We start from the raw sequence: 25578 nt of genomic DNA, 5'->3' as shown, positions 1-25578 counted from the left end.
ACTGTTTTCTGAGGGTCACTTATATTGTTATCATTTACATTAAAAAAAAAATCATAATTTAGAAGCTATTTTCTGTCCTCATCAGAACACTCTGTTTGACAGCCTACATCCTACATAGATGGACAATGCAGTGATTTAGGTTAAAAATGCATAAATGCATATCAAACCATCTCTAATAACAGAGCAACAGTGACAACAAAATAAAAACATACTCACGTTTGTGTGGTGCGACATTACTGTTGGATCCAATATAGTCGGGAAAGCATGGTCTTTTAGTTTTAATCTTTCTGAAAATCCTGCATTAAACTGTGCTGTTTGAAAAGGAATCTGCGGAAAAATTAAGTGAACAAAGGACTGAGTTAATTAATGAACTAAAAATTAAATAATTAAATAATTCATTTATATTATGCCTTCACTTTTTCTATACTCTTATTACCCATAAAGTGTGCGTAAAGTTATTATTATAGAATATGCATGCATGACCACTGCGTGTTTAGGGAAATATTTATTTGTGTTGTTTGTTTTTTTTCTAGTTTTTGTTAGATTGTTCTCTGTGATTGAGATAAATGTTGCATAAATGTACACTACAAGTGTCATCCACACAAATTACTGAACCTTATCATTTAAAAAAAAATAAAAATAATAATAATATATATATATATATATATATATATATATATATATATATATTATTTTTTAAAAGGACGTTAACTGTAGTTAGTTGTTAACTATGCAAACATTGTGATATTAATAGTAATGAATAATAAATGTTTGTCTTATATTTTTATACTTGTCTCTGCATATTAAGTTGGACTATGAAAAAGTAATTCAGCATAAGAAAAAACTGTGTACTCCAACCATTATAACCGTCTTGAAACTCTGGGATTGTGGAGCAGAATGCTGCTGGCCTTGACTGTGCTGGACAGAGCTGTATCTGTAGATCAAAAGGGTTCTCCAGAAAGCTGTCGATAAGGCAGTCAATAGAGCTGCCTCTTCTTGTTGGGCGGCATCTGAGTGTGCAGCCGTCAGCATTTGTGATAAAGTTATATCTCTTGGAAGTCCTGGAGGTTCATAGTCTGATTAAGAATGACTTTCCCAAGGACTAACACAACTTTTTGTACCCAAACTCACACCTTTTGTAGGCCTGGAAGGTGGAGGCAGGAACCAGTGAACATTTAAATAATTTTAATAAACAAACAGAAAACTTAAAGTAAATCGATAGCCCCTCACGGATGATGGCTGCGCACAAATAAAACAAAATAAAGCAGCCCAGGCCTGGTCCTCTCTTGTCTTGCACTGTCATCACTTCTCCTTTTATCCTTCTAGAGCTCCTCTGTGGGACTCGAGACTGGTGAGTGCCACAGGTGTTGTGCATTATCACTTACTCCACCGTCCTTGATCCGTTCTCATGGCTCTCTTTAACACCAGCCACACACGATAATGCTATATTGGCTCAGACAAGTTAAGTTCAGGCACAGATGTTGCATGACTGGGTCCTGCCTTGTAGTCAGTAGTTCAATTCATCCCAAAAAGTGTTTACCAGAGTTCAGATAAGCAGGTTTGTGTATTTTTATGTTCAGGCCTTCAGAATGATGTATGATTTGTTGGTATCGGATGAAAAATGACTGAGCTGCACCCGTTTGATGTCGACAGTCTGCAAAGTCAATTTCGAGAAAAAAATTGAGTTTAAGTTTTCGGAAGGTTCCAAAGCAAAATCACAGAGCAATGTTGCATGTTTTCCTCCAATTTTTTACTAATTATAATTACTATATTAGTAATCACAATATAGCAATTTTTTATTTTATCTTTGTTGTTATAAGAACAGATGCAAAAAACAACAACAACAACAACAGTAGAACGAATGTAAGAAAGAAACAAATAATGCATTACCTTTTTCATGCACTTTGGATGACAGTCACCGTGAGAAGCTTTTAGAAAACGTACAAATAAAGGTAATTTTTAAACATCTAAAATTATTATTTAGAGCATTGGGATCTCTAGACCAGGGCTTAAGGAACACATTTTTTGTGAAAATGTTTCACTTTTTTGTCTGTAGCTCAAAATTAGACATTACGACTCATTTTGCCAACACGGGTCACATGCACTGAGAGACACTGCTCTACACTATGATTATATAAATTTATTAGTTATGGACATACTGTAGTTGGAGTAGCCAAACCATTATATGTGGGGTATCCAGATATTTTTAGCCATTATAGGCTTATGCAAACTTCTGATGCATTTAGGTAAATGAGAAAGGAGTAATGGAAGATCCTTCAATGGCCACTTAGACACGCATATTCTCACCACTCACAAGAATGCCTGAATTTAGTTGACTGTGAAATCACTCGGACGTCATTGACTGAAACCGCCTCCCTAATATAATGTGGTTTGTGCAAAGCTAATGATTATTTCGTTGAGCGTACTGAGGCGCATCTGAGAAATTTCATTTCCCCAGTTTAGATTAACAATGTTTCACCCGCACCGAGAAAATAATTTACATTATTAGATAAATATGTTAATCTAATTTCACCCGTTCCCTGTGGTACTTCCATAACTTAATTTTCCCAGGAGGAACTGCATTGCAGTCAGGGTGAGTTGAACCGTGCACAGTGTACGAGTGGAGCTCTTTCTTATTTTGTCTTCATAAAGAAATAAACATGAATTTCTGCTTTGTTATTGTAGTTTATCCCACTGTCAGTCAGTTTCCTATCATTCTCTGAGTTTAGGGCCACAGGCCTTGCGTGGTTGTTTGAGAGTGTTTCTAAAAATCGTCAGGGAGTGCATCAGTCTGAACTCACCATCTTTTGAGTCTGAGCTGACCCCTGGCTCATTGTGCCTGAGAGAACGTGTTGAGTTCATCACTTTCTTACAGTTAAATCCACTGAACCTTCATCTGTCAGAGCAGTGTGGGTGTTATTCTGATGCCTCTTAGAATTATAGAACGAACAGAGAGGTCTTGAGGTGTTATTTGCTGTTGGCAATTTTTTTCTTGATTTATTATAATAATGTATTTGTTTTTTTAATATTATATTCTTGAACTGAGGATTTATGCTGTCAGTGTCTGAAACTCTTTGAAGATGCAGGTGATATTTTTTTGCAAGCTTACAAAGATTCTGTCTCTAAATTGATCCGCTCCACTGCTACAGTCATCAAGCATCAATACTCCGAAATCATTTTACAATTTAAAATAATCATTTTATGTATTTATATTTTAAAAGTCTTCATTTTCATGTGAACCTTCATAAATCTTGCTAATATGCTGATTGGGTGCTCAAGAAACATTTGATATTAATATCATTGTTGAAAACATAGGGCTCCTAACCAAAAGTTGTGCAGGTTAATATTTTGTGGAAATAGTGATACATTTTATCTTTTATGAATAGCAGTTCAAAAGAACAGCATTTATTAGAAATTGAAAATGTTGTAACTTTACTATCACTTCCGATCCATTCAATGCATCTTCCTAAATAAAAAAAATATATTACTAACACCAAATGGTAGTGTGTGTGTGTGTGTGTGTGTGTGTGTGGTTGAGTGATAATGCAATCATTTCATCGAGTTTTTATGTTATGAATTAATTCATTGTTTGAATTGATTCACAAAAGTGAATTCTAGCAACTCTTAACACTTCTTTGAAGTTTAAATCAGAGACGCTATTAAAACATCCGTCTTAATGTTTTCATAAGGAAGGATCATAAAACTAACCTAATGATGGTCTTAAGGAAGTGTAACAAGCAGGTTAAAGTACATTAAAATAATGTTGATATTCCCAGTGTGGTGTTTATTTTACACTGATTGTGGTGCCGTTGCAAACATCTGTGAGTGTTTTGCTGTGTGAACTATAGGAAACCAGGGCTTTATGGGCAGTGAATGAAAAATCCCTGTGGGCACAGTAGTCTTCAGGGTTAGCGAGGAGAGAGAGGTGATAAGACTGAGTTACCCATGAGGCTGTGCTATCTCTAGCAGTCAGCCAGACTGTAAGAATGGGTCATTCAGTTTATTCAGACACATGCTGACAAGCCACAAACACACCCGCTAGCACATGCACATAAAAAGGCTATTCAAACAAACCCGCTCTGTCAAATACATTTCCCTAGTCGTACACCAACAAGGCTTGCGGTGTTAGGTTAATCTCAGGCCTTAAATGGGACTTTTTGCCTCTGACAGTCTTAGATCCACTATGGCTTCCACAGATGAGGACTGGGCCTCAATCTGCAAAGCCACAATGGCCGTGTGCTGATGAAGAGATATATCAAACGAGATTCACAGCTGTCTTTTTCCCATTTCTTCAGAGAAGTCTGTACAATAGTGGAATCCAGCGAGAGACATGGCATTCATTTTTATGATTATAGATAGGGTTCAGACAACAATGGGCTGCAGACACAGATTCGAGTTGTCAGAGAAGGTGAGAAGGTCTTCATGAATCTTCTTTTATACACTGAAAATTACTCAAAAGACTGAAGAATGGAAAAGAGAGAAATCAGTCTAGCTGCTATTGATTTGAAGTTGGGTTCCCAGACATGTGGAGATGTATAATTTATGGAGCTGTCTTGGGAATGCTTTTTTGATCTGGGATGAAACTTAAATATGTTTCAATGGCCTTCGATTTTGGCTAAAAATAATATGTAAATGTCTCATTGGTGTTATATTGTTTAATATTTTTGTAAAAGTTTTACATCAAAAACAATTACACATTACAAAAATGTTATCATTTATTGAGTCATAGATTTATTTTTATTATTTTATTATAAATAAATATTTTTTTATTCAGCAAGGATGTTACATTTGTCAATAAAGACATTTAAAGAAATCATATTTTAAATAAATGCTCAATGGTTTCAAAATATAGCATATAATTATAGTTTTCTATAGTTAGTTATTGTAGTTTTCCAATAACTTTCTATTCACCAAAATTCACCTAAAAAAAAAATCTCCATTTCTACAAAAACATTAATCAGCAAGTTTTCAAAATGATTGATAATAAGATTTTTTTCTTGAGCACCCAATCTAGTGTGGCTTTTAAATGGTCATATGTCTCTGAAGACTGAAGTAAAGACTGTGGAAAATTAAGCGCGTCACATTTAAAATTATATTGTTTTTACTATATTTTTGATCAGTAGCGAGCAGACTTCCAAACACATTTAAATATTCTACAATTCTACAATCTTTTAATAGTATTGCATTTAGAGATATAGAAATCTAAGATAGTGTCAATAAAATCTTTTTGTATGAAAATTTGTCCTTGTATTGTGAATTTGATTTGTTGGATGACTGTATTGACCGATCAGCGTCCAGGAATATGCCTTTTGGCATTAGTTGATCTTTTATTCTTAAACCTTTTCTGTGTTGCTTTCACTTACAGGTCGACAGACGTGCCCCCCAGAGAAGTTTGACTGTGGTGGCTCAACAAGCAAATGTGTGTCATTGTCATGGCGCTGCGATGGTGAACAGGACTGTGAAAATGGAGCAGATGAGGAGCAGTGTGCTGCAGGTAAGTCCAGGGAGGAAAGAGAAAGAGAGAGAATATCATTAAGAATAGGTGCTGTCTGGCACAGGCACAGTCAGGCATCAGAGTGGTGTGTGTGTGTTGCATTGTGTTTATTGTGTGTGTTTGCCATTACTGTAGCTGATTATACTTTCATCATGTCCTCATAATGTGCAGGGTAGATACTACAGAATGCTCTGGATCATAAAAAAAGGTGGGCTGGTTTTTGTGTTCAGACCCCCAGCAGTTAGTTCTTGCATTGATAAAGTGTCACAGCGGGTGAGAATGAGTGTGTTATGAATATAAATAAATAGAAATTCTGCTTACACATGCACTTACTCTCTCTCCTTTCCTCTCTCTCACACACTAACACGCCCACACGTACACAATAATCCTAATGCAGGTATTTCAATTTAATATTAGATTATAAACAATATTGATTTTACTTTGCTCTTTGACATGCAACCTATACAAGCATTGATTCTCCAGCTATCTCTTTTATGGAAGTATTATGTATTATACATTTAGCCTTTTAAATCCTTTCAGGATCTTTATCATTATAAAAAAACTCCTAAATACCGCTGAAGGGGTCATGGATAAGAGCAAATCCTGCATTTGTGAATTGCAGCTGAGAATTTGCAGGTTTGTTTAGTATGGCTCAATATTTTCTTTACTAATGCACCTGTTGATAATTATTAATATTACAGTGTTTATATTGCTGTTTTTTTTTTCCTTGTGATTCCTATCTGTGTTTATACTCTACGTGTGCGGCAAGCAAAGGGATCTAGTGTGTGTAATGGATTCAAGAATTAGTTCATGAAGTGTAAATGCACATACTTTTTTATGCTTGTTTGCACAAAACAATGTCAACAATTCCAAAGAATAAACCTTTGCATGCACTATATTTTAAAAGGTTGTGATCAGTAAGATTTTAATTAAATTAAATTAATACTTTTATTCAGCAAGGTTACAATAAAGTGATCGAAACTTTTAACAAGTAAAAAAAAATTAATGTTAAAAAAAAAAACTCAATCTGAGTGACCACTTTATTTATAAATGAATTCCATGATTTTAATTTAAAAGGCATTTGATATTTTTATATGAAATAATTTAATTATCATCACTCACACAGAACAAAATGAAGCAGTTTTGATTGGAAGCTTTTATTCTGACACATTTAAAGGTGTTAAACATTTAAAGAAAGTCAGTTTCAATAAAGACGTTTATATATATCCGTGTATTGCATAGCTTCAATTTTCTTCATGAAATTCAGTTTTCTTCTTGAAGATTTGTGCATCTCTAAATAGATTGGTGTTGTATTGTCAAATCAAATGCAAAAATTGTATGCGTGTTACTTACTTTGTATTTAAAAACCGATGAGATGATGCTGGCAGGACGTAAAGAATTGTTTATTGTAAGTGTTTCTCTGTTCGCCATTATCCAGTAATGTCTAAAAAATACATACATCACAATTGAATTGCATTGTTGTGTTCATAATATGTAATTATCCTGCCTATTATCCAGCCTAGACACGTGTGCCTTTCCTATCTCCAAACACAGCCGAGTGAGATCTCTTGTCCTTGTCACTATGGGTTTACACTTTCTCTTCTACTTAATCATGTAATAATGAAAAACAGGACACGTCTTTCAACTCTAGCTTGATCTTTTTATGGTTTTCCATTTTCTGACTATTAGCTGTCTGATTAGCAGCGTGACAAGAGTTTGTGTATCTCTGTGGATTTATAGCTGTGATTTGCGTGCCGTACAGTCCTGCGCTGAACTGGAAAATAAGAGCATTAACGCCACTGTAATATTTCATTGTGCTGCTGATTATAATTGATTTCCTGCTTGATGTCTGGTCCTGAGACTTCTAGCTAGTTTTTATTCTAGAATAACCTGCAGGACTGCTCCTTTTGATTTATAATTGAAGATGTTAAGGAACGGCCTATGAATACATATTACTCTTAATGCTGTACAGCCCATAACTTCTGAAGAATCATGTTTTACTCAAATCACATTTTCAAATCAGTCACCTCCCTGTGAACCAGAAGCTCATCAATCAGATGTGACATAGAAGTGATAACAGGGATGAGAGTAATTATTTTATTTATTGTGAAAAATGTTTAGCTGTTGGCTGTTTTGCATCAGCCATTTTTAAAATGTTGTATTTGATTAATGTAAATATACTACCCTTTCTTATTTGTAGAGCAGGTAGTTCTAGCCCTGGCTGAATGGCAGTGGTTTGCATATGCATCCATGCTGCTCATTCCCTTTATCCCCTCTGTTACTGCCATGGTGGTGGGTTCACAATTTATCTTAAGGCACATGGACATTCATTTCCCTCCCTTGACTTATTCCTCATTATTTGCAATTATATACATACATTACCCTACTTGCTTACATACATTGCACCTGGGTTATGTTGAATTGGAATGCAAGATGTTTTTAAATGTATGCTTTATCCATATTATGCTGATAGTAATGTTATGTTGTTTGATTTGGTCCCGGGTCAGAGCGACTTCTAAACATTATTACAGTTACAGTTGAAAACTGTCCCGCTTAATATTTTTTGCATTTTGCATAAATTATTAATTAGATTAGAGTTATTATGATAAATAAAGTTATGGTTCTAAAACCAGAAAATACATCTTTATATTAAAATTTTTATTACATTTGTATTTATTTTTAATATTGTTGTCATTTTTTGTAACGTCACACTGATTCCTGTTTTCCTCTGATTTCCTTTTTTTTTTTTTTGACAGAAGTTCAGGCTTTTTTTTATTATTTATTAATAATTTTATAAATAATTCACCCCAGTATGACAACATGTAACGGTGACAGTCAACAAGCATTATTATGTAAAAAGATGTGTAAATAAAGTCAGCAAGCTGCAAAACACCAACAGCGTTTATTCATGTTGCAGTTGCATGCTGGGAAGTTGGAAATCAGCAGTGTTTGTTAGAAGCCTCTTTTAAACTAGTTGAAGAACATTTGGGGGAAATGCATTGGTGGTGTTATGTATATTCAAAGTTGTTCCAAATTCTTAGTACCTTGTTGGCTGGTAAAAAGTAATAGCTTTTTTTTTACATTATACATAATGCTGAAAAACATAATACTGATTTAGTGCTTTATTTTGCTGATTGGGGCAACAGTGCACTTTTAGTGGGTTTACCAGACTCCACACATACATCTAAAACCTGCTGCACCCACAAAGCCCTTTGTAGTCTACTAAAGGTTGGAAGATTTACATAAAACACATCTTGGGGAGTTCCAGACATGAATAATATACCTTCTAACATCACTTTCCCATTTTTGTAGAAGAAAGGCACTATTTTCTCTCCAACTCAGCTGTGTCCTTTTGCTCTTTGCTTTCTCTTTCCCCTCTATTACCTTAATCTCCAGATACACTGCGAAGAAAGCTTTTAAGTATAAATTATTATCAGTAACCTGCATTAAAAATGCACAATCAAAGTGCCCTTTGCTCTTGTGGAAGCCCTATGAAGACAATTTGAAAGGTTTTAATTCCCTAAACTGAGTTTAGACAGAGAGAGGAACCCCTGCTGAGGCAGAGCTGTGGCGTTTAGCTCCTTATGAGGGAAGAGTTCCTTGACGTGAGGGAAAAAAGCATTGAAGCCTCAAACGTGTGAAGTTTGATTGCTGGTTGCATATTTTCTTAATAATAAATGCACATCTTTGTGCTGATAAGGTGCAGTGCCATATAAACACAAACATATACTTTTCTGACTTTAGACATTCTTCATATTATTCACAGTTTTGTTTGAAATTGAATTGGTCTGGTCAAACTGACAGCATGATTATAGAAGCTGTGAAGGGACGTTCTCACTGTGTATTTATCTTGATTCAGTAATAATATGTACTAATTATTTTGAGAAAAATACCTTAAAACAAGTAATATATACTTCTCTATGCACAAATATCTAGCTGTGATAAATTAATGTTTTGCTAAGCAGCTCAAATAAAACTTAAATAACTAATTTGTTAATCTTAACAAGATTGTTCATTCAAAAAATGAAAATTAATCATGTACTCAGCCTTATTTCTTTTAAAAACTCTGGCCGCCTTCTGTGGAAAAACAAAGATATTTTGAAAAGTGTTGGTTACTAATCAGTTTTGGTGTCCATTGACTTCTATTGTATGGACATGAAAAACTAAACAAAAGCAAAAACTATATATCTTCTATAAACCACAGAAGAAAATCGTACAGTTTTGGAACAACATCATGGAACAATATCGTTCTGCCAGTCAATGAATTTTAGTTTTTGTGTGTATTAAATGGATTTTTTTTCATACCAAAAATAATAACTATATTAGAGTCCACAACAACCGAGCATTCTGTTTGTTATAAGCGCACACTGCAGTTATGTCATCTGCTGCTTTAAATGCTCAAGTTTGAGTTTTAAATTCTGATTGGCTGTTAGTGTTTTTGCCGTTCATCAAATGGAAGTAAAATGTTCTTAATGTGATTCCAACAATATAGGTTTTTTTTTTTCGTCATTACTTTTAAAGCGGTGGCATGGAATTTGGTTTTCTCATAGAATTAGAACATTTTTAAAACTTTTGGTTTGAATAGAACTTAAAGGGGGGGTGAAATGCTATTTCATGCATACTGAGTTTTTTACACTGTTAAAGAGTTGGATTCCCATGCTAAACATGGACAAAGTTTCAAAAATTAAGTTGTACGTTTGAAGGAGTATTTCTGTTCCAAAAATACTCCTTCCGGTTTGTCACAAGTTTCGGAAAGTTTTTTTTCGAGTATGGCTCTGTGTGACGTTAGATGGAGCGGAATTTCCTTATATGGGTCCTGAGGGCACGTCTGCCGGAAGAGCGCGCGCTCCCGTATAGCACAGCACTGAAAGGCTGAGCACAGACCATCACTGATCAGAGCGAGAGCGTCGCGAAATGTCACAAACGGAGTGTGTTTTTGGTTGCCAGGGCAAGACAACCCTGCACAGATTACCAAAGAAAAAACAGCATTAAGGGACCAGTGGACGGAGTTTATTTTTCAGAGCATCAACGGAGTTGTGCAAGTGTTTGTGTTTGTTCCCTGCATTTCCAAAATGCTTGTTTTACAAACAAAGCCCAGTTTGACGACGGATTTGTGTATCGTTTATTTCTTAAGGATGATGCAATCCCAACGAAAAAGGGTCACGATTGTGTGTTGGAACCACAGGCGGTGAGTAAAACTGCTTAAAATATCTCTGCCTCCTTGTTAGTGCATCCGCCTCCCATCGGAGACCCGGGTTCGAGCCCCGCTCGGAGCGAGTCGTTGCTGCTGCTGCTCTCGTTCAGTTTCAGCCTTCACAGCTGTCACAGCTTCCAAACGCTCTCAACGCAAAAGCCTACTCGCGCTCGTGATTCTTTAGCTCCGCCCACACGTCACGCCTCCAGTCGCTCGTGTTTTTCCGGGAAAAATCGGTACAGACTATCTTTCTCTTATGAATATAATAAAACTAAATACTTTTTGGAGTTATGAAAGATGCAGTACTACTCTATAGTTACTCAAGATTAACAGGATATTGAGTGAAAATGAGCATTTCACCCCCCCTTTAATGATCTCACCAAGTCACAATGTTTTTGGTCAACCCTAGAGCAAAGGACTACTGGGAAAATCTGGTGTCACAATAAACGCCAGTTAATTCAAGTCACATCCCTCAGTTGATTTGCTTGCACTGCACATGGACAGGAAAAAGCAGAAATCTCATGAGCTGTCAGTTTCAAAAATTGTCATGTCCAGTTCGGTTCAGAACTGCAGTAAGTGAACGGTCACAGGATGTGATTCACTCATGTGAACAGCTGAACTCTGTGTGAACAGAACAAGATTAAGCTCTCAAGCTGAAGAGTGACAACCGTATTTAACTAAAGCGTGTATATGGCAGTTAAAAATTAATGACATCCAGTCACTTTGTCACTGCAGATGTTTGAACATGTTTTTAAGGGAATATATATATATATATATATATATATATGTTTTTTTTTTTTGTAAGAATAACAATATTTTTTATTGGTTATTCTCAGCTCCTTTTATGCATATTAAATATTGGAGTGTTTATGTTTTATGCTGTAATATAAAAGGATTTATCACCGTTATATTTGTGTTATTATCTCTGACACTCTCTTTTTGTCTCATTCTATGTCCTCACTTCTGCCTCTCAATGTACCACACAGACACCCACTTGATTCCAGCAGAACCATCAGAAACTGATTAGGAGAAATACGAAAACCACAAAAATAGATTACTATATGAATCTCTAGAGTATCTAGATTTCTGTATTGAAGTTTTAACATTGTGAGAATTTTACATATTACCCCAAACTAATCAAGGGTCTCCAAACAGACTCTTAATTTAGCAAAATATTTCTAATTTTACTTCATACTTAAGTACTGCATTCTCGTCATGTATTAAAAGATCACAGTGAAAGCTTAACTATTAAAAAAGGATGTTTATTACTGAATTATCTGCACCTGGCACGCGTTTGACTCCAAATCCCTGCAAGCCTTTCTATTGCTTGGAGAAGAGTTGCTTTATCAGATCTTGCAGATGAACATTTGCCATCTCCAGGAAGAGATGAACTCCAGAGCTGGATGCAGAAATAGATTTCTATTCCCTCTCCTCTTCCTCTACCCTATCCACACCTCTTCTTTGTCTTCCTCTGCTTCTTACCCTTTCACCAGGGTCCTTGTTATTTTGTTTGCTCTAAATATATTCACATATGTCTTTTATGCATAACAAAGTCATGATGGTTATGTGGGATTAATGTGATCTTCTGTGCTGTGTGTATCACTATAACTTTGGGTATATGGCGCTGTTTTTTTTTGTGAACTTTATGATCTGTAGTAAAAGCAGTAGTAACTTTGGATCAAGGGACTTTGTGTATAGTATTTGAGCAAATGATGTATGAAATTTGATACAGTCTAGAAAAATGTAGTCCATTTAGGTCCATTAATGTTATGTAACATAAAGGTTAAAAGCTAAATCTAAGAAAATAATACTCTATGTTAGCATGGGTGCATTAAATTGACAAGAAGTGTCAAATCTATTTAAAATAAATGCGGTCCTTTTGAACTTTTTTATTCATCAAAAAATCCTGAAAAATCATCAATCAAGCAGCACAACTGTTTTCAATGTCGGTAATAATAAAAATGTTTTTTTTTTTTTTTTTTTTGTGCAGCAAATCTGCATATTAGAATGTTTTCTAAAGGATCATGTGACACTGAAGACTGGAGTAATGATGCTGAAAATTCTGCCATTCCATCACTTTATTTTAAATATATATTTAAATAGAAAAGTTACTTTAAATTGTAATATTATTTCACAATATTACACTTCTTACTATGTCTTACCAACCCTGAACTTTTAAACTGTACCCTGGAACAGCAACTCAAATTTGAACTACATTCAATATTTATAACAGAATTGCTCATGACAATCAAACATAAATGTGAAGTTGCATTTGCAGCTCACTCAGGGTCAGAGGAAGGTCATGTTTGCTGTGTGCATTGCTGCTAGCACTGAAATGTACAGGTACTCGACTGTGATCTCATTCTCATATAGCTAGTTTGGCCACACACCAGAGCCTATTCAATCAATTAAGATCGAATGGAAATTGCTGGCAAGCACTGAGGCGTGTAATGTCGATCATTGCCTTGAGATGATGGTGAGATCAGATAAGAGAAGCGAGGGAAGCTGGTGACACTCAGTAGATCCTAATGTGGGAGGATTTGAAGTGCACCGATACAGATAAAAATATTGAAATGGAGGAATAAAATACCAGAAAAGTTGGAAAAGACAAACATGTGAACCAGTATGTTAGTGGTGAAAGAGGTTATGTGTGGGAGTGCTGTACAAAATGCACAGAGTTTATGTGAGTGTGTTATTTTTGCTGTTCTTGGTAAGACTTCAATCATACTTTCTGTCTGTCAGTAACTATGTAAATATTAGCTTTTTTAGTTATAAATATAACTGGCAATGTATCATTATATTATTTAATTTATTTAAAAAAATACTTTTAAATATATAATTTAATTTATTTAAAAAATAAATTTGGCTTCTTGGATGATTTATCTAAGAAGTTTTTGCAAATTTTGAGGTCGCATTGTCCATTAAGGATGTCATTTTATGCAGCTTGCTAGGATTCGGAACAGCAGGACAGATCTTCTGTCTTTCTCGCTTTTTTTGCTCGTCTTTCCATTTCCATTCCCAGGCTTTAGCACATCTCTGGGTGCTGTGAAAATTGTCATCACTGAAAAACACAACCGATCACCACCTACAACACCCAGCCTCTGCTGTACCACTGAGGAGGGCCGTAATAATGAAGTATTACAGCATCTATTGAAGCATTTCCTCAAGGGAGATTCAGAGGGGCTAGATGCTACATAAGAATATCTCTTTATTTGATTATATCAGTATCCGCGGGGTTATTACTGACAGCTAATGTGATTAGGGCAAATATAAAATCTGTTTTCATGCATCCATGTAAAATTCTAATTACAGCACTGGTAGAAAGTGTAAGCCGCACTGTGTTTTAAATATTTTTTGTGTGACGATGTTCTTGGTGTTCATTTATTTCCTGCGTGACATTGAGGCTAATGAATTCTGATATGTGTTGTTCTGATATATGCTAGCACCCTGACTGAAGAAAACAGGAACTCAACATGATTCCTAGTGAAATTAATAAATCATTTACTTTTTGATAATGCCAAAATGAATGTTGATGACATGAGTCTGATGTGTTTTATTCTGTTGTGGACTATTTTGTGTGCTTAGTGCCGTCGATAGAGGGAAGCTTTTGGCCTTTTGTGCTTTATGTGGGTGAGAATGTTGGCTGTACTCAGCACACAGTTGCATGGGCTGAGGTGTTTGCACCCGTGTAATGCCAGATGTTATGCTGAACCTCCGCTATCCCCTGACAATAGCCTGATATTTCCCTTTCATCTGCGCTGCCATTTGCTTATCCACCCAAAGGTAATGCCCCTCTACCCCTGGTCAACATATAGCCGCACTTCAGCGGGTGTGAAAATGTCTTTCCTTTCACCGTAAACAGCTGAAGGCTTGGTGCAGAGAGGTTTTTCCACAGAGCTCTGCTCTAAATGATTTTGTTGCACAGAGGGGTCAATCATTTTCCAAACAGTATAATAGAGATTCAGACCGTTTCAACTGCTCTCTCAGTTATTTCCGCTCTGTAAAAATGAACCTGAGGAGCTTTTTTCTGGTTTTATAAGTCAGATCAGGTTATACGAATGACCAATAAAAATTACTTTTATTGGAATAAACCAAATTATACAGATTGATTCAGACTTCATTCTTTTCTTTGAGTTGGTTGAAACTAGTTCATTCAGATGCTAACACATTAAGCACATTTTAGGTTAAATTAAAGTCAGTTAAAAGATCCTATTGAATAAAAGTTTTAGTTTTCTTGGCTTTTAGTTGATGTGTGTTATAACATTTAAATGCAAGTATACTCCTATTGGCTGACTAATTCACTTTTAGCAGGTCATGTGCGTTTCAGATTTGGCAGAAGCTATTTGCGTTAAGAGCAAATATCGTTGCTATTGTGTAAATAGATGCTGAACTGCCTCTAAATGCAGTTAAACCCTTCATCCCCATTAAATACCCATTTGGCACTTTATTTTTGCTTTTTAACTGATTTTTATTTACAATAAACACATCGGCAAGCTGAAATGTGATTGAGAAATGCAAGAAAATGAGAGTGGTAAAAAGCTCATTCAAATTCAGGTTGGTCACATCAAATGCTTAAAGGGGGGGTGAAATGCTCGTTTTCACTCAATATCCTGTTAATCTTGAGTACCTATAGAGTATTACTGCATCCTTCATAACTCCAAAAAGTCTTTAGTTTTATTATATTCATAAGAGAAAGATAGCCTGTACCATTTTTTTCCCGGAAAAACACGACCGGCTGGAGGCGTGACGTGTGGGCGGGGCTAAAGAATCACGAGCGCCAGTAGGCTTTTGCGTTGAGAGCGTTTGGAAGCTGTGACATTACCGTTAAGAAAAAAACATCCGAAACAAACCATGGCTAATGCATCAAAACTTGAATTTACAGCAGAGATTCAGTGAAACGGTAGCTCACTGCTAGATCTACATTACCGGTTTGTTTTTTTCACACAAGAAGAGTCATAAACCAGAGTTCCCAAACAAAATCTTTTATTCCTTCAAAAGCTAACTAACTAAAGAAACCACACTGAGGGCTTACAGAATTACCGGCCTGAACTAATTCCCTGTCCTCTTCAATTTTTCTTTCTTGCTATTATATCCTCTTTTCCTTACGCTGTGCCTGCAGGTGCTGTTGTCAGCACTGGGAAAAGCTTCATGAGGCAGATCTCATCCAAAGCATTGCAGTCTTTAGCTGCCTCAGTATGTTTGTGGGACCTATTTCCCTCAGCTCAGTGCATCATGGTTACAGTCTTTCTCCCCGGAGGAGGCTAGTCTTTCTTTCTGATACGGGATACTATAATAATACGGACTGATGGAGGACAGTGGCGAATGCATCATTAACTCTGTGCTGACTTGATGCCTCGGGCCATTTGCTGAGTATAGCATGAACCTCAGTGCTAAAGCTGCCCCCGGTGGCTTGTTCTCACAGATATGGGGTAGTGATTTAAATTGAAATATCTTTGGTGTAAGTATTGTGTTAAAAATGTTCCAGTCTTCAAACACATTGGGTCTCAGTCATGAAACACGAGCAGAACAAATTTTTGTGTAAATTCTGTGTAAAGTGGTTCTGGCATAAATTTTCAGATTCATTAAAACGTTCGTATTTTCCAAATGTTAGTTGGTACGAAATAAATCTACACCTGCTCCCAGCCACACGTAAATAATGCGTTAAACATCTCAAAATGTTGCTCATTAATATGGCTGCATTTTAATTCATAATCGGGTACATATTTACACAGCATTTTGAAAAAAATATTATATATAGTAATTACATACGGTTTTTCTTTTCACTTCTGGGACTGTTCGATTAACAGATGAAACTCTATTAACAGCATCTGTAATATGCTGCAAAGCTTCCTTTTTTTAGGACCTGATACGCCACCATATACGCTTGAAAATTAAACGTGGCATTTTGAATGAACTTCTGATAATAAAACTTCAATTTCTGCAGCTGAGAAATTTAAATTTTTCATTCGCTTTTGAGAAGACATGTTGAAATCCTTAGTTTGGTGTCATAACATGATGCTCATATATAGTTGTCAGTCGGATTTAATGGGCGGGATTTATGGTAATTGAAAGTGAGCGTGCACGCGCATCCCATTTACGACTCATTGGAATTCATTAACACACACACACATTTCACTATCACATCTGTCGTTTACGAAGTTTTTGTGAATCAGGAGAAGAGTTTTCGGGAAGTTCTCTTTACGCACAAATCACTCACATATTTACTCGCATATTTACGAATGTTTCATGAATGAGACCCATTGCTTTTAAAAGGTGTAGTGTGTATTTTTAAACATATACAAATGCTTTCTTCTGTTCCGGTTTAATGTACAAATTTAAGACAAATATAGAGGTGATGGTCATATAATTAGAATATCATCAAAAAGTTGATTTATTTCACAAATTCCATTCAAAAAGTATATTATTGTATATTATATTCATTCATTACACACAGACTGATATATTTCAAATGTTTATTTTGTTTAATTTTAGAGGCTCTGATTGGTTTATTGCACATTACGCCCAAAAAAACACCCATTACTCATTAAGAGAATAGCGACAACCCGTTTAGACCATGTGCCCGGGCGCACAAACCACTTTTCTGTCGTTAAAATAGCAAAAGTGGATTTGCACACGCCCTGAGTGCACCTGCGCCGTGCACTTTACACTTTGCATTTAGATCATTAAAATAGAGCCCAATAAGTTAATATTGATTATTCTAAATTCATTGCAAATGTCTAGTTTTATTCTGCCAATGAAAAGAATTCCAAGCAAAGCCAGAATCAACTTTGTGCATCGCTGAGTAAACTCACATTAGTGAATCAGAATAAATTGTCTATTTGAACAAACTAACTGAATGAAGTAACTTGTTTCTTACTGAATGAATCAGTGTTTTTAAAATAATTGGTTGTATTGAATTATATAGTGACTTACACGTAAGAACAATCACTTGTAAAAACAATCGCTTGTTAAAAAAAAAACGGGTTTAAAAAAATTGGTTGAATGATTCAATGACTCATAAAGACTTGTCACTACCTGCAGGTTCATTTATGTAATTTATAGAAAAAGTTAATGATGACATGTTTTGTAAAGTGGAAATATCCTGTAGTGTGCCATGCATCAACACATATGTGATTGTCATATATTATACAACAGTTAGTTCTGGTCAAATATTCTGTGTTGTCTCTCTGTGTAGCTGCATGTAATTCTTTCACATTTAGTTCTGCTATATATTTTTCAGCTCTCTGTTGTTTGCTTGTGCGGTTCAAGGCCACAGAGATCTTGTTAATGTAAAGCCCTATCTACTACCTGTCTGTTGTTGGCCCGGGGAATGAGTATTTGACGTTGGTCAGTGGAATTCAATTGACCTGCTTTGAGCTTTTCCTTTCCGTTCTTCTAAAATCCATTCACTGTTGTGCCTGACCTCTAAACGAGATAGCATCAAAATCCACACAGCAGCCTTTGAATGACATTTTCAGGCATTTGGTCCAAAACATTAGTTAGTAAAACATTTTTTTTTTAAATAGTATTTTGTGGTATATTTCTGTTTTTGTATTTGTGATTGATTATACTTAAAAATGTTATTTATTTTTTTTTTTTACGTTTTCTTAAGAACATTTAAGTCCTTGTCCATGAAAAAAACTAAAGATGCTAGCATGCTAATGTTAAATAGTTTTCAGGAGTATGTGGGTGCTAACGCTTATGAAAATTAACAGTGGGTTTATTAAAGTAAAAGTGTAGTAACCAAGGTTATTTTTTTTTTTTTTTGGCTGTTAAAATTTGTATATCCACAGTATTCTTACAAATAGTACAAATACTGGTGGTTAATTTGTGGTTACCATGATTTAAATACAATAACTTACAATAATTATTTTTGGTTTCATTTGTAGTAAAACCATGGTTAATTGTCATAATGGAAGGTGTTCTGGGTGTTTCAATTAGTTGCAGTTTATAGGATGTTCTTGTTGGTTTTTGGGATATTTTGGGTGGCTGCTTACTTGCCCAGGTAAACAATCCTGTTAATGCCCCTAGAAATATCTCTGGTCTCTTCTTCAATGTACCACTTAGCAAGCACCACTAAACAATATTTAGTGTAGATTTATTTAGTATGTGAAAATATTTTATGCATCCAATCCACACCTTCTGCAAGTGTTTAGTGCTGGGTGGTTTGATTTTCATTCCAGATTGAATGTGACAGTGGTATATAATAAAGCTGTCCATGGTTGTTCTGTTCCTCTCTGAGAGGATGTTGTTTTAGGCTGCTGTCTCCATCCCTCCAAAGACAGGAAGGGTCAGCCAATCCAATCTCCCCCTGCTTAAAGCAAATACAACTTTCCTTCAATGCTGTACACACAAAAAAATATCCAATCACCTTACTTTATTTTAAGAACATGCTACATTTGTTTGCTGCCTTGACCTTGAGGGTGGAGAAATGTAGCAGCTAAATAAAATCTACAGTTTCCAGAAGATATTATTACAACTTTCCTCTCAGCTGTTCGATGGTCATTGAAGAAACCTTTGACTGGTCATCAGCAGATGCAGAGCATCCTTTCCTAATAGACTTTGTTGATTGGAAATTTTAATTTAAATTTTTATTATAGATCATTGTTGGCTAATCAGCTTTATAAAAAGACAATTAGCATAATTTCTCATTATTTTAATTGACTTCAAAAGCAACTAGCGTAGGTGACAGAAATGTGAACTACAAATCAGCTAATAAACAAGAAGAATGACCTTTCTGGGAGCAGCACAAATAACATTGATTTTAAATCCGGCTATTCAATTTTGATAATGTCACTGTTTCGTTGGTAAAAGTGATTTATGAGCCCCAGCTGCTCTTTGCAAGTTGTTTGCATATTTACAGGTTTATTGACACAAAGTCACAAAAAATCAGGATCGATTTCTCTCATATCCCATCCAGTCAAACATGCTCACACCTGATCACATGCTCGTAAGCCATTTCAAATCCTTTTACAAAACTGGCCTCCGTGAATGTAATACCCAGTCGCCTTACAGCTCTTCAGGACGGTTATTCCGGTGGGGTGGTTGACCCCATTAAAGAATGGACAGGCGTTTACTACAGCACCGTTAAGCCCATTTAGTGTCTGGTGCCAGTGTGGGGCTGAAGTGTGAATCTCAGGTCATCTGCAGCACAGTTGAATCAGTGAGGTCACGGAGCTCACATCAGCACAGGATAGCTCTGTTTGAGCTCATGCTGCATTGGCCATAAATTTCCAGTGAGAAGTGTGGTTCAGTCATTTTACTGTAATGGTACCTCATTGGTTTGGTTATATTGCATCATTAAACAGAAACCTTGAACCTTGAACCTTGAACTGATTTATTGTTTAAGTAATGTTTTTACATACTGTATATGTATTTGAGGGACTTTGAGACTCTGTGTTAATAAAGTACATTCTTTATTTTTCCAGATGCCAAGGCTTGCCCTGCTAAAGAGTTCCAGTGCCATAATCGTCTGTGCGTGGCTCCCACGTTTGTCTGTGACGGGGATGATGACTGTGGCGACGGCAGCGATGAGGAGAAGTGCACGGCAGCCACCGCCAGCACCTGCGGGCCGCACGAGTTTCGCTGTAACGACTCCGAGTGTATCCCAGCGCCATGGAGCTGCGACGGAGATCCCGACTGCAGAGACAAGTCGGACGAATCTTTGGAGCGTTGCAGCCGCAGGACGGAGCCTCAAAAACCCCACTGCACTGCAGGAGAGTTCCGGTGCAGGAGTGGAGAGTGTATTCACCTCAACTGGAAATGCGACGGAGATGTAGACTGCAAGGACAAGTCTGATGAGACCAACTGTCGTAAGTGTATAAGAAGACTAATATTTTTAATATACTGATCATTAAAGGGGGGGTGAAATGCTCGTTTTCACTCAATATCCTGTTAATCTTGAGTACCTATAGAGTAGTACTTCATCCTTCATAACTCCAAAAAATCTTTAGCTTTATTATATTCATAAGAGAAAGATAGTCTGTACCGATTTTTCCTGGAAAAACACGACCGGCTGGAGGCGTGATGTGTGGGCGGAGCTAAAGAATCACGAGCGCCAGTAGGCTTTTGTGTTGAGAGCGTTTGGAAGCTGGTGACATTACCGTGAGGACAAAACCAACCAAAACAAACCATGGCTAACAGTCAGATTCAGCATATATTTATGATCCAGAATCAGATCCAGAGGCTGAAACTGAACGAGAGCAGCAGCAGCAACAACGTCTCTATGTGGTATGTACTGAAACTGTATATATTTGCTTAGCGGTTTTGGAAAATGACTAAGTTCCACTTTGTTGTCTTTTTTTTTTTTTTTTTTTAAAGCTGTACATGTGGAAAGTGCAGTTTGATGACAACATCGCATGTTGTTTACTTGATGTGCTTACGCGCCGATAGCTAAGTTAACAACACAGAGATATTTGCAGAAGTGCCCTTAGGACCCATATAAGGAAATTCCGCTCCATCTAACGTCACACAGAGCCATACTCGAAAAAAACTTTCCGAAACTTGTGACAAACCGGAAGGAGTATTTTTGGAACAGAAATACTCCTTCAAACGTACAACTTAATTTTTGAAACGTTGTCCATGTTTAGCATGGGAATCCAACTCTTTAACAGTGTAAAAAACTAGCATTTCACCCCCCCCCCCCCCCTTTAACATTCTCAAGCATTTTTCCTAAGGTATTTACATTGGAGAGGATTGCTGTGTGGCGAATGAATGAATGAAATTAATTAATAATCAGTTTTATCACTTGGCTGCATTACATGCTCTTTTTTTTTGCTCTTTTAGGACAAAAATATAGGTCAAACGTATTTTTAAACAGTGTATAGAGGCAAGAGAGCTGGCATGAGATAAGTTGATGTGCTCTAGTGAAACTGATCACGGTGAATGTTCTCCCTCCGCAGCTCCTCCAAATTACACCGTATGAATGATTAAAGAGATTTTAAAAGACGAATGTGAAAAATTAAGACCTTTCTTTGTCGAACAGCACATTTTTCTTTCTTCAGTGTGTTCGCTTATGCCCCAGAGTAAGTGACTGATTGTTTTTAATCTTCAGAGCTTTTTTTCTGAGGAAACTCTCTTGTAAATAAGCTATTACCTTGAGATCTGACAGGAGGTAAAAGCCAAAAGCATGTGCTGTTTTAGAACTAAAGTTCACAAACGAGGTGCAATGTGTGACTATTTAGAAAGTGTGATGGAGTGCTTTAGTGTGCATGTTTTTAACAGCTTTTACCAACATATGGCTTTATCTAGTCCTTTACATTTACTTGGCAGATTCTTTTTTCCAAAGTTTTTAAATAACACATTTGCAGTGAACCAATATGTGTTTTAATGGCTGATGTTTAAAAAGATGTCTCAAAAACAAGGTCATATACATTAAATAATAATAAAAAAATGTATAGGTATGTAATATTATTTAAAATGTATATAATTATTATAAATATATTTTATAATATCTCATATACTATCTATTTTATTTTATCACCATCATTTACTCAAAATTAACTACAAATATTTAAAAACAGAAAATGTGTACTATCCATTGACAAGGATGTCAGCAGATTTTGGAATTGAAATTAGGTGGAATGACCACTTCTGGGAATCAGTAAATCATACTCCGCTCTGCATTTTTCCGCAAAATGACCAGATATTGATTATTTGGTAAGGCTGATATACATATCTAGCGGAATGATAGTCCTATATAAACCGTGTTTTTGTTGTACAGCTGTGCTGACCTGTCGTCCTGATGAGTTCCAGTGCGGCGACGGCTCCTGCATTCACGGCACTAAACAATGTAACAAAGTGCACGACTGTCCAGATTTCAGCGATGAGGCTGGCTGCATCAACAAAAGTGAGTAACTTCCATCTTCTCCCTTTCCCTATCACTCTTTTGATTAGCTTCTTCATCTCTCCCCTCTTCTAGCAGCATTTTCAGTTCAGTTCAAGATGAAAGACTAGAGTGCATCCAATCATGTAGATCCATAACATGATTTAAGTTGAACATAGGATCAGCATCCTTTGTTGGTCCTAAAACAACATTTCTGTTGATAAGTCAAGAGTCCTGTGACTAAAGGGTTAGGTTTAGGGGTAAAATTAGGGCTACAGTTGGTTGATAGGAAGGTTCTTCCAGGACAAACTTTTAAATTTATTTGGATAAATCATGTTGTAATTGCATAATTCGGCCAAAATGTTGATGTCCTTTTTTTTTTTTTTTACCCTCATGCCATTTCAGACTACTTTTTTCCTCTGAAACACAAAAAAAAGTAGTTTAGCTGAATGTGCTCAGTGCTCTTTCCCATACACATACACTGCTATTCAAATTTATAATTTCATTCAGTAAACAAAGATGCATTAAAATAATAATAAAAAAAAATGCTAGTCAACACATTAATAATATTACAAAAAAAAAATCTAAGAATCCTGAAATATGTATCATGTTTTCCACATAAGCTACCCAGATGTTTCCAAGATGGATAATCATAAGAAATAATAAGACTAAATGAAAAAAAGTAAAAAAAATGTGACAATTTCATCCAGTGTGACCTTCAAAATACATATAAATATTGAAAACTTCATTTTAGATTTCAGTCATTTTTACAACATTACTTCTTTATGGTATTTTGACCATAAATGTAGTCTTGGTAAGATATTTCTTTTAAAGATATTTAGACTTTAAAAGCAATGTTCTTTGAAACATACTGTGAGCTGGGGTGCTGTCAAGATCCAGAAAGTAAAAAAAAAATGAACACCATTAAAGTACCAAATAAGTAGTCCATATGATTTGTGCACTATATTCCAGATCTTCTGAAGCCATATTTTCCAGCCTGTTTCTCACACAGACCGATTTTATTGACTTTACATGATTTGAGATATAGTGTTAAATTCCACAGACTTTTATGGTGCTTTTATGTACTTGTTTTGAGCTTGATGGCATCTTGTCACTGTCTGTTGTCATTGTACGGCAAAGAGCAAAATGAAAATTCATGCAATGAGTGTCGTTTGAAAATGTGTTTTGTGTAATGGCAGTTCATGTTTTGTACTCCACATAATTTAGTTTTGTTTATGTGCTACGACTGAAATACCAGAACTGTAAGAACTCTTTATTGCATCCTTGACAGCCACCAAATGTGAAGGTCTGCTGAAGTTCATGTGTAAGAGCGGGGAATGTATCGACAGCAGTAAAGTGTGCGACAGTCTCAAGGACTGCAAGGACTGGTCTGATGAGCCTGTGAAGGAGTGCGGTGAGTTCAGCCACTTTTGCACGAATGCAAACATCCTCAGTTAACTTATCATATATTTGGGACTTTATTTTTAAATTAGGTTTCATATGCAAGTATTTTATATGAGTTATTTTATATGATGACTTTAATGTAAGTTTTGACAGTGTGGGAAACCAAAGATAGAATTGTAAAATTGTTTAAAATGTTATGCCTGCATCCAGTGAACTAGGTTCAGCTTTTCCTTTCTCACTTGGAGTGTTGGATTTGGAGAGGGAAAACAAATTCTAGACCAGAATTTAAGCTTATAGACAGCGTTGGCTTATTAGGGGCTTCAGTTGATCAAGGGCCAACTACCCACAGAGCGATCATTAAGATCAAAGTGTGAGTCTTCCCTCGGGTGCTATCATACAACGAGAACGTGCCCAGCATACACTGCTGCCCTCCAGAGAGAATGCAGGTTCCCATAGATCTGTTTTTTTTTCTCTCTGTTTTTGTCTTTCATCATATTGGGAAACTGGAATTTTTCTTCGGCGATGAGCTAGAGCTGAAAAAGTGTAAAAAAAAATAAAAAAAAACCATTTGACGTACAGAGACATCTGTAGTAAACCATTCATTGGTCAACTTCCTGAAGAGTGTAAATGCTTGTGGGGCTCTGTTTGTTTGAGCAGTTCAATATCTCAACTTCTGGCTCAAACTGTAGTGTGGAATTGGAGTAGAACTGCATATCTTTTCTACATATTTGGTTTTTATTTTTATATATTCAATTTTACTAATTGTATGTGTTTTTGGAATTTTTATTAGTTTTAAACATTACTATTTAGGTTTAATTTACTTGTATTTTAGTTTTAGTTTTTATTTATTTTAGTGCTTCTTTGCAGTCAAGGTAATATTTTTAAGTTTTGCTCAGTGTTTCATCTAATATTTATCTAATATTTCAATTAACAAAAATGGTTTTAATAGTTTTAGTTTCAGTTAATAATAATAACAGCCGTGTTTTGAAGGTTGAGATACTTTTTGTAAGCAATTGAATTTACATTTAAAATGAGTGAAAAAAAGTTAAAGACTAAAAAAGCCTGTTCACGCAAGATGAATATTCAGTGCGAAAATTTGAAGCAATAAACATTTTAATTTGAATAAATGGTTATTAATGCAAACATTTGCACACCAACAATGTGGCAAGTTTTGTACAGAGAGGTAATCTCATCTTTTCTAACGCACTATAAAAGAAAGCTGGCACATTTAGTCACATGCCCAGATTTGCGGATGTTACATTAAACTACGTCATTGCAGTATTTTGCACCCTAGCAACCACCTAGCAGCTACTCAGAACACACAGCTGCTTAGAAATGCCCATCAACCACCTACAACAGTGTAAAATTGTGGCTCAGCTGTGCTCAGGTAAAACCACTCACTTTTCAGTCATAAAATGTAAAAATCGATATATATATTTTTGCATTTGGCTCTGTGGCATTGCTAGTCACATAGATATTGCATTCTTCACCTTTACAAGAAAAACATCTTACTAACTAAATGTTCAGACAGTTTTCAAACACCTTGCAGGTGTATGTTAAACCGATATGGTATTTAGGAAATGCCAGCTCCTCGCTCGATTCTCCCTCTCTCTATTTCTTTCTTTCCTCATGGTTATGTTCACTCTTTTATCAATCCGTAAT

General features: G+C 35.8%; 1 protein-coding gene across 3 annotated transcripts in view; it reads left to right on the top strand.

Moving 5' to 3' along the window:
* Positions 1–25578, top strand: part of LOC113050501 (low-density lipoprotein receptor-related protein 8) — a 144490-nt gene that overhangs the window by 78753 nt on the left and 40159 nt on the right. For all 3 annotated transcript variants that reach the window (XM_026213504.1, XM_026213503.1, XM_026213502.1), the window contains exons 4-7: positions 5366–5494; positions 20117–20500; positions 22411–22536; positions 23804–23926. In XM_026213504.1, the coding sequence (XP_026069289.1) occupies positions 5366–5494; positions 20117–20500; positions 22411–22536; positions 23804–23926 (762 nt within the window). The remainder of the gene's footprint in view (positions 1–5365; positions 5495–20116; positions 20501–22410; positions 22537–23803; positions 23927–25578) is intronic.

This window comes from Carassius auratus, chromosome 31 (assembly GCF_003368295.1).
Source record: "Carassius auratus strain Wakin chromosome 31, ASM336829v1, whole genome shotgun sequence".
NCBI classification, from domain to species: domain Eukaryota; kingdom Metazoa; phylum Chordata; class Actinopteri; order Cypriniformes; family Cyprinidae; genus Carassius; species Carassius auratus.
The sequence above is the reverse complement of the archived record's forward strand: the minus strand, read 5'-3'. Positions and strand labels throughout refer to the sequence as shown.